This window comes from Falco biarmicus, chromosome 3 (assembly GCF_023638135.1).
Source record: "Falco biarmicus isolate bFalBia1 chromosome 3, bFalBia1.pri, whole genome shotgun sequence".
Classification (NCBI taxonomy): domain Eukaryota; kingdom Metazoa; phylum Chordata; class Aves; order Falconiformes; family Falconidae; genus Falco; species Falco biarmicus.
The window spans coordinates 14,936,753-14,949,128 of NC_079290.1; the positions used below are offsets into that span (position 1 = coordinate 14,936,753).

At 35.8% G+C, this 12,376-nt stretch overlaps 1 protein-coding gene across 5 annotated transcripts in view; it reads right to left on the reverse strand.

The window, feature by feature from the left end:
• EFR3A (EFR3 homolog A) overlaps positions 1–12,376 on the reverse strand; it is an 87,501-nt gene that overhangs the window by 46,690 nt on the left and 28,435 nt on the right. For all 5 annotated transcript variants that reach the window (XM_056331251.1, XM_056331249.1, XM_056331250.1 and 2 more), the window contains one exon: positions 3,215–3,336. In XM_056331251.1, the coding sequence (XP_056187226.1) occupies positions 3,215–3,336 (122 nt within the window). The remainder of the gene's footprint in view (positions 1–3,214; positions 3,337–12,376) is intronic.

Below are 12,376 nucleotides of genomic sequence, written 5' to 3' on the forward strand. Positions count from 1 at the left end.
CAGTGCTGAAGAAAAATATTGTGAAGTTACCATAGTAGAGCTGAAGCAGTATCATAACAAATCTTTAAAGATTTGTGCAAGATTCACAAGATTTAAAGCAAAGGATAATTCTATCAACCAAAGTGTGACACACAAAAGGAACCATCACTCTTAAGCTAAAACTGTTTGAATGAAATTGAGAACTAATCAACAATAATAAACCCATAAAAATAAAAAATTAATGTACGTTCTAAAAAAGACTTAGTCTAGCTGTTAGCTATTGTCATTATTTTGTTAAACAAATAGTTTGCAGGAGGACCTGTGCAATGAAACAAATGGCAAAATATTATTTTTTGAAGTGGTAATACCAAATTAGTTGTTATAATAAATGGCAGGAATAGAATTTTACTTACTGAAAACAAGTAGAAGAAAGGGTGGTAGAGCCATCAAGAGAAATAAACACAAGCCTCTCTAAACTATTTCTATTAAAATCTATCCCTCATTTTTTAAATCTTAATTTCAGTATGGACAACACATAACTATATTTTGTTCAGTCAAGTTCGCTAAATTAAAACGTCTGCTAGATGAACTAGCCAAACTCTATAATTAATATTTTTGGTTAGAATTCAATTTGTAAAAGCTTAGATCTGTAGCCTCCTGTTTTTCAGCTATTTCTGAACAAAGCCATGTGCCTTCCAATATGGATACAATACCATTGTAGAACTTTCAGGACAGTTTTAACAGGATTAAATACAAAACAGGGAAAAGAGTGATGCACAAACAGCTAGAAAAGCACTTGGTATTACTGCACTAAAACTGCAGTGCAGTATTCCAACATTAAGTTTTCAATATAAGGATCTAAGAATGACTTTTAAGAAACAGGGCTTCCAAACTTCCATCACTGAAACATTTTTTTTCTTTTTAATTATTAGTTCTTAAGGTAATCAAGTTTTGCTGATATTTGGCTTCAGATACATTCAATACTAGCACTTAATTCCCCTGCTGAAAGGGAAATCTTACTTAACAGGTGATATTCAGTTTCAGACTCTGAAGCCTAAATGACCTGACTATGTGTGCAGAAGATGTTCAAGCTCCCATTCAAGCCAGTCAGTTCAGTGGAACCTCAAGCTATGCAGGTGAACAGTGACTCCAGATGGTCTTTAGCATCAGCTGAATCACACCCTAGCCCCATCAACTGCATTGACTACTTGTGATATCTGCATTTAGAATTGTAACCTGTAGTCATAGCTTCTCTGTTTTGTTGAATTACCTGTGCCTACAGCAAATCTGTTATGACAACTCCAAGAATGATTGCTGTTCACAAACATCTCTTTCAAAAGCGATGCATTTAAACTATCTAGGATGATGTGGAAGAAGTTGCATTTCTATGCATTTGGTTAACCCGATTAAAAAAATTGATTCGCATGGGGAAAAAAGGCTACACTTTTGTTTAATGGAGCGCCACTAGCACTAATTTTACATTCTTACTATTGTATAGGAGGTTGAAAAATGATGATTAAAGAACTGAGGATGGAGTAGCATCAAATTCCAGCACATACAGGAGAGGTTTCATTCCGCTAAAGAATAAAAGGTATTAAAGCAGAGATTACATTTAAATCAAGGTCATATACAGTCTTATGTCACTAGGATGAAATTCCTCCTTGTCTAAGGGTACATCAACATTGCAGACTGAAGCACAGGTAATGGTGCAGGCTGACAATTTGAAGAGCAAAAGATTAACACAATTCTCTTGCTCCTACAGCAATCAGTTTCGAGGTATTTTACTTTGAGGCATCCTTGTGAGTGGTAGATCATACTTGATAGATGAAATCAGGGATGTACTGATTTCTTAATTCATTCCATGTTCTAGTTCATTATTAATATAACCACCCATTAGCAAGGGGCAATGAAGGCAAAAGTACTACTAAAAATCCTGACCTGAGCTTCGTATCCTAACCTCTTACGAAATGTTTTATGGTAAGTAGTTTAACATGTCTGTTTTAATTTCACTAAGCCCAGAAAGGCAAAATCTTAAAAAGCTCATTAAAACATGAATACAATTTGCAACCATCAGCTTCAGGTAAATAAGACTGTACCTGGCAGAAGCCTAAGTTATGAGTTAATTCCATGACACAATGGCTTCACTAGTGACACCTGCTTAAGAAGTTTCCATGCCATTTGCCTTTTGGTCCCCAAGTACAATCCAGTTCTTCCCCAAACAATTTTACAGGGTCATCCTGTAAAACCATTCACTGGAATAAATGTTCCTAAGGAAAATGGGTGGGGGCAAGGGAAAAGTATGGGAGAAGCAGGCAAACTTAATCCTTACGCTTTCAGAGACAAAGTTTACAGCAGAACCGTATGCAGCAGCAATAGGGCACACTAGTAAGATGGCAGCAAATTACAGAAAATAAGGAGGAATGACTTTTTGGGGTTTTGTTGGGTTTTTTTCTCCTAACCAATGTACAGAGTATTCATCTTTTTTGAAAATACAGTTCACAGATTTTTGAAACTGCAAACTTTAAGAAAAGTCCTTATGCATTGCAGCTAACGTAACAACAGTACACCCAAAGGGTTGCGTAAGTGTTCAGCACGTGGATTTTTTTACAGTTGACTAAACAATTTAATGCATAGAAATAGAAAAGATGAGTACAACAGAGATGCAAATAATCTAAGCTGAAAAGCTTTCAGTTTTCTAAAATGCTCAGGAGTGGAACACGCACTACCGCTGCAGGTACAGAATCCCGCTAGGGGGAGCCGAAGTTAAACAAACCTGTGGTACTTACATAATCATGTGAAAAATCTGTAATACTAATTCATGAAGGCATTTCAGTTTCATACACAGTATCGTACTGCAGACATCTAAGAAAATTCAGTTCTAATGAGTAATTCTCAAACAGCAGACTCAAAATATGCTTTTGCTATTCATATAAGTAGCCCCATTAATTTCTCAAATGAGTTATGCAACTTGCACACATTTAAAGTAGTAAGTAGTGCCTTTCTGGAGAAAATCCATGCAATCTGGCAGGCGTTATTCAGGTAAAATTCCACTTAAGTATTCTAGGAGTTCTAGACATGTAGGATTTGTAATATTCAGTGCTGTTTTAAACATCAAGACTTTCATTTTCTTCCTATGGAATAACCTATTCCACTAAATGTCATAATACAAGCTGTATTACAGACTGTATTAACGTGTTAAGACCGTTTTCTGTAATGCATACAGAATGACACTTACTCAGTTTGTATTTCTGGATCATGGTCACATGAATGACACATGGCACTGAATCGAGACACAAAGAAGTCATAGCGTCTGTGGTAAGAAGGTGTGTCTTCTTCAATGTTGGCAAATTTGACAAACTGGAAAATGAAATACATTAAAAAAAGCTTTTGATACCAATTTCCCCCAAAAGAATAATGAATACTAAGCTTCATTTAGAAAGTAACATAAAATATTGCATAGGAGAAAATCCAGATTTGACAATACTCAAGTATTTAACTTCAGAGAAGAAAAAGTTAAATTGGAGACTTTTCTTTTTAAAGCCTTTCCACTAGAACTTCATTTAGACCATTATGAAAGGGTACAACTGCATGAAATACAACATACTATGCAATATAGTGAATGTCATTAATTCATAGAATATTAAGAGTCATTTAGGTCAGAAAAGACCCTACGCATCATTGGGTCCAACTGTTAACCTACCACTACCAAGTCCACCACTAAACTATGTCCCTACCTGCCACATCTACACACCTTTTAAATACCTCCAGGGATGGTGACTCACGTACTTCCCTGGACAGCCTGTTCCAATGCTCAACAAACCTTTCGGTGAAGAAATTTCTCCTAATATCTATTCTAAACCTCCCCTGGCACAACTTGAGACCATTTCCTATTCTCCTATTGCTTCTTACTTGGGAGGAGACTGACCCCCACCTTGCTACAGCCTCCTTTCAGGTAGTTGCAGAGAGCAGCCCAAGCAATCAAAGGGTACACTCTCACTAGCAGGTTAACTAGCAACATCCTGACTTACCAAAATTCAAAGCGAATAAACTTGGAGGCATTCTGTCAATTCTGCCTATCTTTACAAAAGGGAAAAAAGAAGGAGTCATAGAATTATACCCAGTCAACTTAAATTCCATTCGCAGAGACACACTGAAAAAAAAAAGTTCCAATTTGCAAACATCTACAACACAACAAAGGGGTAAATACAGTCAACATGTATTTGTCAAGAACAAATCACATCAACACAGCCTAAATTATTCCTGTGACAAGGAAATAGATTTTGTGAATCCAGACCAAGCAGAATCTGTCATATTTTTTCAGTGATGCTGTTGACAAAAAAACCACAAAAAATTCTCAAACGGGAGCTAGAAAAACACTGTCAAAAGAACATTCCTCATAAGATAGATGCAAAAGTGTTTGGAAAAAATACTGAAACACTTGTAAATCATCAAACTACAATAACACACCAAATGAACTTCTGAAGGGGCCTGTCTGGAATACAGTAGGTGTGTGAGTTTCACTGCAGACTTAGATAAGAGAGTGAGCTCATCAAATTTGCAAAGAACACTAAGCTGACCAGAGCTGTAGGCACATTTGATGCCCAATTCTTGAGAACCTGAAAAATCACAGCTGCAATTTATGAATGGCAAGCGCAACGTACCATTTTAAGACATCTGTACAAATACAATCCAGACACAGCTGAATGCAGAAAAGCAATCTGGGGTTATAATGAATTGCACATTCAACAGAAGTCAATGCCGTTATAATGGCATGAAAAAGAAAATATATCGTGATACATCTGTATTACCCATGACACCTATATGGAAATTTTGGTCATCTAGTTGGCATTAATAAGTTCCGAGATGAAGTACTGCATCCAGTTGAAGCATCACAGCTGAAGATGGTGATTAACTGGTACAGTCCTGCAGTTATTCAAGGGATGAACAAAGCTTTATATTAACACCTGTTAATAAAAACTAAAAGACATTAAATTATCTGGTCTAGAGCTGCCTAAAAATATTTATCTTACAATATACAGAAGACAGCTATAAAAGGAGAAAAGAAATAAATAGTTTTCTTTGTTCAGTAGTAATAGGAAAAGCAATAATGGCCTTACACAGAAGCAATGGTCCCCTAAGTTAGACATTTTAAAAACCCTCTTCTAAAGCAAGATGACTGCCTAAAGACCTTTTGGACTCTACAACACTGACAGTTTTAAGAACAGGCTATAGAGGGAAGAAAAAAGGGAAATGAAAGGTGTCAGGAAAGGTTGGGTATAGTGCTGGTTTTGCCCTGAAGCAGAGAAGTGCCCCATTAATATCCCTCTGCTTTTTCACACCCCAGTATTCTTCATACCAATTGCTAAGCACAGGCTGAGGTACTTCTTGTATACTTTGCGATGCAGAACCTGCTTTTATCAGCACAATACCCATAAACATTTAGACAAGCCCAAAGCACTTCAGCATAACCTACACCATATTGATTTGTGGAGGTTTTGAGGTAGTTTTCAAACTGAAAGTAAAAACTTTATTTCAGGAAAAAAACACACTACTTTTTACTGTTTTTTCTAGTCCTTTTTCTGTTCTATCTAGAACACATCCCTTTCAACTGCGCCAGCAGTTCACACATGGAAAGCTACAGGCGTAGCTGAGAACGATACAGTTTGTAAAATCATATTCTCAGCCAATACTGAAAACGGAGCAAAATTGTATAGTACTAGTCCATTTTAAGTGTCCTTCAGCAAAGAATATTCTGTATAGTCTGGTGATAAGAAAGTGACATACTGTAAAAAAAATTCTGTTTAGTCTATTACCACAGTTTGAAAGACAATCCACAAACAGCAACCATACTTCTTTTCCATACAGTGAGTTACAAGAACGTTCATTCCCCTCCCATGAGATCCTGGAAAATGCTTTAAATGTCTTATATCTCGCTGGTTTGTTTCATGGAGTCGTTAATTACAAAACAGAAATAGGTTTTCTGAAGCTTTTTGAGGACAGGAACCTAATTAGTCCCTACAATACAGGATAAAGTGCAGAGTTTGTTTTTTTTAAAAAAAACAACAAAACATCCACACACACACAACAAAAAAAAACCCACCCCAAAATCAATATGATCTTAGTAGTTTCCAGACATCCAAGTATTCAAGGCTACAATTGTTTCACCTAGCAAACTTCCATATAAGCATGTAAAAAAATAGAAGCAAAATGATTAAAGAACAAAGAACACTATGGGAGCAGCCATGAGAATATTAACCCATTTACCATCTAGTATTAGCATCTTAGTATTATCTATAATACAAAATTATTTGATTGACAAGATCTTCCAACATGAAAACTTAATAGAACTCTAATAACTGTTTTGTCAGAAGAAAGATTTATTGTACCAAGACATTGCTTTGTAAGAATAAATAATTAATTTAGGCCAAGAAAAGTGTCAGGGACTCTCTCATGCTGGACATTTCTCCTGCACCACAACGTAGCTTCATAGCAGGGAAGCAAGTAATCAACTCAGAAGTTCTACCTCTCAAAATGGTGCACACAGTTAAATGTCCAGAAAAGGCAATTTTTTTTTAATTTCCTCATGTGCCTAACAAAACAATTTCACCCACTGCACATAAAGCGTTTCTGAAACATATTCCAGGATTAGCATTCAGATGACTGAACATTTAGGCCACAGGGAAGCTGTGTGCTAACACTTCTGACATGTACTGCAAGTATACAGTTCCATTTCATTACAGAAATTTTAAGTTTTTACAGTACATGTTAGCCTACGCTTTCTCCTTGCTTAGCAGTGGTGGTATTAAGCCATTATTGTTGTTAAATAAAGAATATTTTACTCCTAAGCACCTCAGATATTTTCAAGTATACTTCAAATATAAAAATTATTCAACGTAAAAAAGGACAAAACTTATGAAAGTCCAAGTACTTGCCTAAGGTATACTTACAAACTTTTTACAGATATAAACATGTCATTCAGTTATAGTAAATGTTTGAATCTCACACTGGTAATTTATGGAACTTTTGTCAGTACAAGCATCCTCTATATTTGTAAAATACAGAAGGTACAAAAGGTACAAAAAGGTACTTACATTGGTAATATTTCATTTCCAATAATTTTGAAACCAATAAAATTCAATCAGTATAAAAACATATAAATCTAACACAAAATAAAGAAGGTACATATTATCTATTCAGAAGATGTTTGTTCCAGACTGAGTCAAGAAAGTTGGATCATATTACAAGGGAGAGAGAGAGATTGTGTGAGTCCTGTAAGTAGATCATGCAAGTTCTCAAATTAAATTCTTAAGGACATAATTTCTTGTACATATATATAAGAAATGCTGTCTTATCACTCTTATGTAGCAAGTACAGTAGGAGAAAAATCGTAACTTTTAATGGACTCTGAATGGCTTTAAAGAAGGTCAGGTTTTTGCAGCAATTCAAGAACAAGCAATCAACATGCATCACATCTAAGTTTGAGTTACATTATTTAAAGTAGCTTCCTGTAAAAACAGCAGGCTGGATCTGAGCAGCATGGGCTTTTATATTTGAGCTCCACAGTCTGTCTTTTACAGCCTGCATTTTCTCAGTTTTCAGACCAGGGAAAGGAGGTGCTGATGACTAAGAGTTACCATCTTTTATAGACAAAGCTACTGTATTTCATTATTAGGAAACTACCACATAGGAAGACATGATATCCTATAAGCATAAGACTTATAAACTACACAGTACCATAAAGATGGTGAAGGGTCTAGAGAACAAGTCTTATGAGGAACAGCTGAGGGAATTGGGGCTGATTAGCCTGGAGAAAAGGAGGCTCAGGGAAGACCTTATCTCTGTCTACAGCTACCTGCATGGAGGCTGTAGGCAGCTAGGGCGGCAGTCTCTTTCCCAGGTAACAAGGGACAGGAGAATAGGAAAGTTGTTCCGGGGGAGGCTTAGATTGGATATTAGGAAAAATTTCTTCACCAAAAGATTTGTCAAGCTTGGAATAGGCTGCCCAGGGAAGTGCTTGAGTCACCATCCCTGGAGGCATTTATGAGACATGTAGATGTGGCACTTTGGGACACGGTTTAGTGGTGGACTTGGCAGTGCTAGGTTAATGGTTAGACTCGATCTTAAAGGTCTTTTCCAATCTAAACAATTCTATGAATTAATGAGAAGTGTGTGAATGTATATATGGACTTTGCAAAAAAAAAAAAAAAAAAAAAGAAAAAGAGCAATGTCAGCTTTTCTAAATAGAAAAGTTTCTGACATTGGATTGATACATTAACTGCACAAACAGTATTAAAATTATCATAATACATAATAAAATAAGGTTCTCAGCAACAGAAATTAGTGATTTAGTTTAGTTATTAATAGTTAAGGTCACCTGACACTTTTCTTCGAGTTTTACCTGAATGGGATGAATAGTTTCACATTCTACTTCATGCAACTTGTATGAAAATTATCCTGACTGCCACGTGTGCAGTTGTGTAACAGTCAGCAATGGTATGTTAGCCTACAGGGCCATATTAGTGTGGCTATGAAACTGCAAGACCAGAAACTGTAAGCATGAGGTGGAGGAAGCAATATTTAACTGTAAATGACCCTAAAAGGACTGGCTAATGTGATGTACTCAGTATCACTCAAATTCTAGTAGATGCAGGCATAGAATTTAGAAGATAGTTTTATAACCAACAGGATAAGAAAGAGTGCTCTGTATAATTCTGTCTTTCTGTAGCTTTAAGTGCTATATAAAAAAAAGATCAAGTGGGGAACCTGGAGATAAAATAGTTGCGTTGTATATTAAATCACTACTAGCACATAATTCTGTATTGGTACATGGAATGAAAGAAGCATCTTGTAACAAAGATAAGTTTCCATCACATGCTTCCAGATTAGCATGCTGCAGACAAGCAAAAGTAGTACTCTGCTGGGAATGTTAATTCTGACATTCCTTACTTTCACAGCCTTGACATTTTATACTATTTTTACATTTACATGCACTTCAATTCTGCCAAAACCAACTGCTTTTATAAGCCAACACTAACAAATATAAAAATCTTGTTGTAATATCAGGCAATGACCGGTCAACTTTCCACTTGGGGGTACTGCTTGTCTTCTTGTGCTGCCGATGACAACCAGCAATAGCAGTTACTTAATCATGCACAGGAAGCCCAGCACTGTCACTGATGGCATCATTATTTCACTGCTCCTAAGACAACATTGCCCTTCTAAAATGAAGCACCCCATCAACTAAAGAAAGCATTTGTGGAAATAATTGAAAATGTGGTGATACTGGATTCCACATTTATCTGCTGTTTTGCAGATGAAAAAACCCACAGTATTTCACTGCCAAAAATACAAGAATAATTCTCCCTGTCAGCATCCCAGATTAGCTCAAAATGTTTTTTATTCAACTGGGTTTTGTCAACATAATTTAAAATGAAAGTTTTACTAAATTATGCACCCCATTGGTGTTGATCAGCTGCTTATTAAAGAAATTTTCTGGAGCATCTCCAAATAAAAATGACAGAAAGTTTGATATTTTTTAAAAAAATCATCATCTCTTGTCCAAAAAATTTCTGAACAGAATTTCAAAGATTTTAAAGCCTTTCACCCCTAGACAGGAAGAACAAGCTTAATTAATTAATTCATTCTATCCTAGTAATAACCACTATGTATCTAAGTAATACATTTAATTATTTGTAGATGAGAGATAAGATGTTTTACATGGTCTTCCAAGTTACTGAAATTCTGCAAAATGGTTAGAGAGAAATTCAGTATTGCCATAAGTTTTTAAGTAAAAGTTTATTGCAGTCAGCCTTCAGTTTCTGTAATACTTAAGCCAAGGAAATCTTACTTTCTCCCCCCACATTTTTCCAGTTTTCTCACCACCATATGCTATCCTAGCACGTTGTTAATAAAAATATCTTCCATGATAGAAAAAACTATTTTGAACTTCATAGACACTGCCAATTTGAAACGTGGCCTACATTAAAAAGAAAAGTAAAAAACTATTGAACATATCCACTACTGAATTCACCAGTTTTCAAGTATCTGCCTATATAAGTAGATTTAAAATTATGTTATAAAAAAAAAAAAATCATTGCTGCTGTAGCAAATAAGTGAACTTAAATTACAAATGCAACATATAAAAAAAAGTCATAGGAATTAATTATATGTATCCTGATGATCAGGCATAAAAGTATATAAATTAAAAGCAAACAATTATCTAAAATGGTAATCTTCAGGTTTGGTTTTTAGAAATAAATTAAAAAATGAAATTTAATTTCAAAATGAAATGGCTGAATGAAACTTTCATTTTTTTGTAAGATACAGAGCACCAAGTAGAATTACTTCTGCATTTAAAAGCAGATATTGGGAAGTCAGGGAAAGAAACCTGAAAAACAGTGGGAGCTTCCAGATGTTTCCAAGACTTTAAACTAAGTCATTCAGTAAAGATTTGTTTCATTTGAAACCCTGACTTCTGAGCAATCACAAGAGTCCCCACAGCTGAAGCAAAATCTGTTTGTGAGGCTGCAAAAAAAAGCCTACAACATAAAACAGACAGTTGAATCTCACTCAAAAGACATCACTGCCTTTGTATCCCAGTTAAGCTTTGAAAGTCAGCTTTTGGGATAGAAAATAATCAAGATCTACTTATGGACACAATCATATTCCATATCTTTCTAAGTCTAAGCGGACTACAAATTTCTTTTGGCCTGAAATTGAGTTTAACCTAAAAGTATTACGGAAACTTTCCCAACAAGTTTAGAGACATTTACTTCACATGCAATTTATTCTTCTTTCCCAGACAATACCAGTTTCCACTCCAAAGGGGTACTATCAGAAGAACTAAAGCACATGGAACATTATACAGTCACTTTACCATCTCTACTCCTCTGGGGTTTTTGCTTGTTTGTTTATTTTTTTCCTTCAGGAGGAGAGGAAAAGCTATTAAAGGCTAAATGTGATGGCAGACTTTCTCCGTGTCTAACAAAATTTATTTAAGAACACAGTAGGTCAGTGATCTTGGTAACAGACAAGCTGTCAGTGCCAATACACTTTGTTCCTTTGGAGTCAACACAAAAAGACTCTATCTTTTCTCTTCATTGACTACAGAAGGCACCTAGGGAAATTAGCATAATTAGGTTAAAATTAGCTTTTGGAATACTGTTGGAAGAGCCATACATATTCACTCCCTTCACAGAATCTGACATCTTATTTAGGAAAATATAATTATTTTTGGCTACTGAGTTTTACAACAGACAAACACAAATTATCTCCTAATTTAGGAAGTCCATTAATCTGCTTTGCTTATGGAAGACTTCATTAGGAACTGACAGGGACATCAAACAGATTACTGTAAGGTGGAGTTCTGTTCAATAACATTCATTTGGAAGTGACGTGTGTCCTGTACATCAAAGTGGAGGGTGGCAGTAACCATTTGCCACCAAGGATTTTAAACAACTGGGAAAAAATACACATCTTGCTATTTTGCAGCCCAGGAAATAAGTTCCAAAGCTATTTCCCTAAGAGGTCTCCCCCAGACTTTATTATACAAACAAATCAAAAGAAGCAGGATAGTCTGGCTCAAATATATTAAGGTAAATAAACATCATAATTCATAGAATATATTTAATTTTTTTTTTACACATATATATACATATCTCATTACTCTCTGTAAAGCTGTCCTGTTAGTTTGGGGCACAAGGGAACACTACTCCCCAACATCAGAACAAGAACTCTGCATTCTACTGTAACAAGAAATTCTACTCAGGAACAGCAGCACTCTACTATACCCTCCTCTCTCCCTGAACTGCAACTCCATTTAATTCCATCAGCCAGGAATCAGGCCCAAAGGAAAGCCGAACAGTTTTACAGAATCCACATGCAGCTAACAATGGCAGTATACACAAAAAGCAAGCATTACTTCTTTACTCATGTAAAACCAACCACTCTCAAGTGAAAACAGTCCACATCACAATCCTGGAATTTAAGAGATTCCTATTGCATGCACAAGCTGGGAAACACAATGGCTGAAGGGAAATATGGCAGAACCATAACACAGATTGCACCCATCACTCTATTTGGAAAACTGCATCTCCAAATCTTCATTTTGACACTTCTAGTTATGTCCTCCAAGCATGGATCCCAATCCTGAAATATTTAAGCTAGTAAAATGGTGAGGTTGTTAATACTGAAAGCTTTTGACTTCTGGCTACTTTTCAGCTAACAGGAATCTTTCTGTGTAGTGTCAATGCTGCGGAGAAGGATGTTGAATCCTTCCTCTCACACCATCGCTCTCGTCGCTGGACGGCAAACAAACACTGTCTTAACTATACAATGGCTCCAAGAGGTCTGTTTAAAGATTCAAAATATGAACTCACAGAACGGCTTTGCTGTTCCT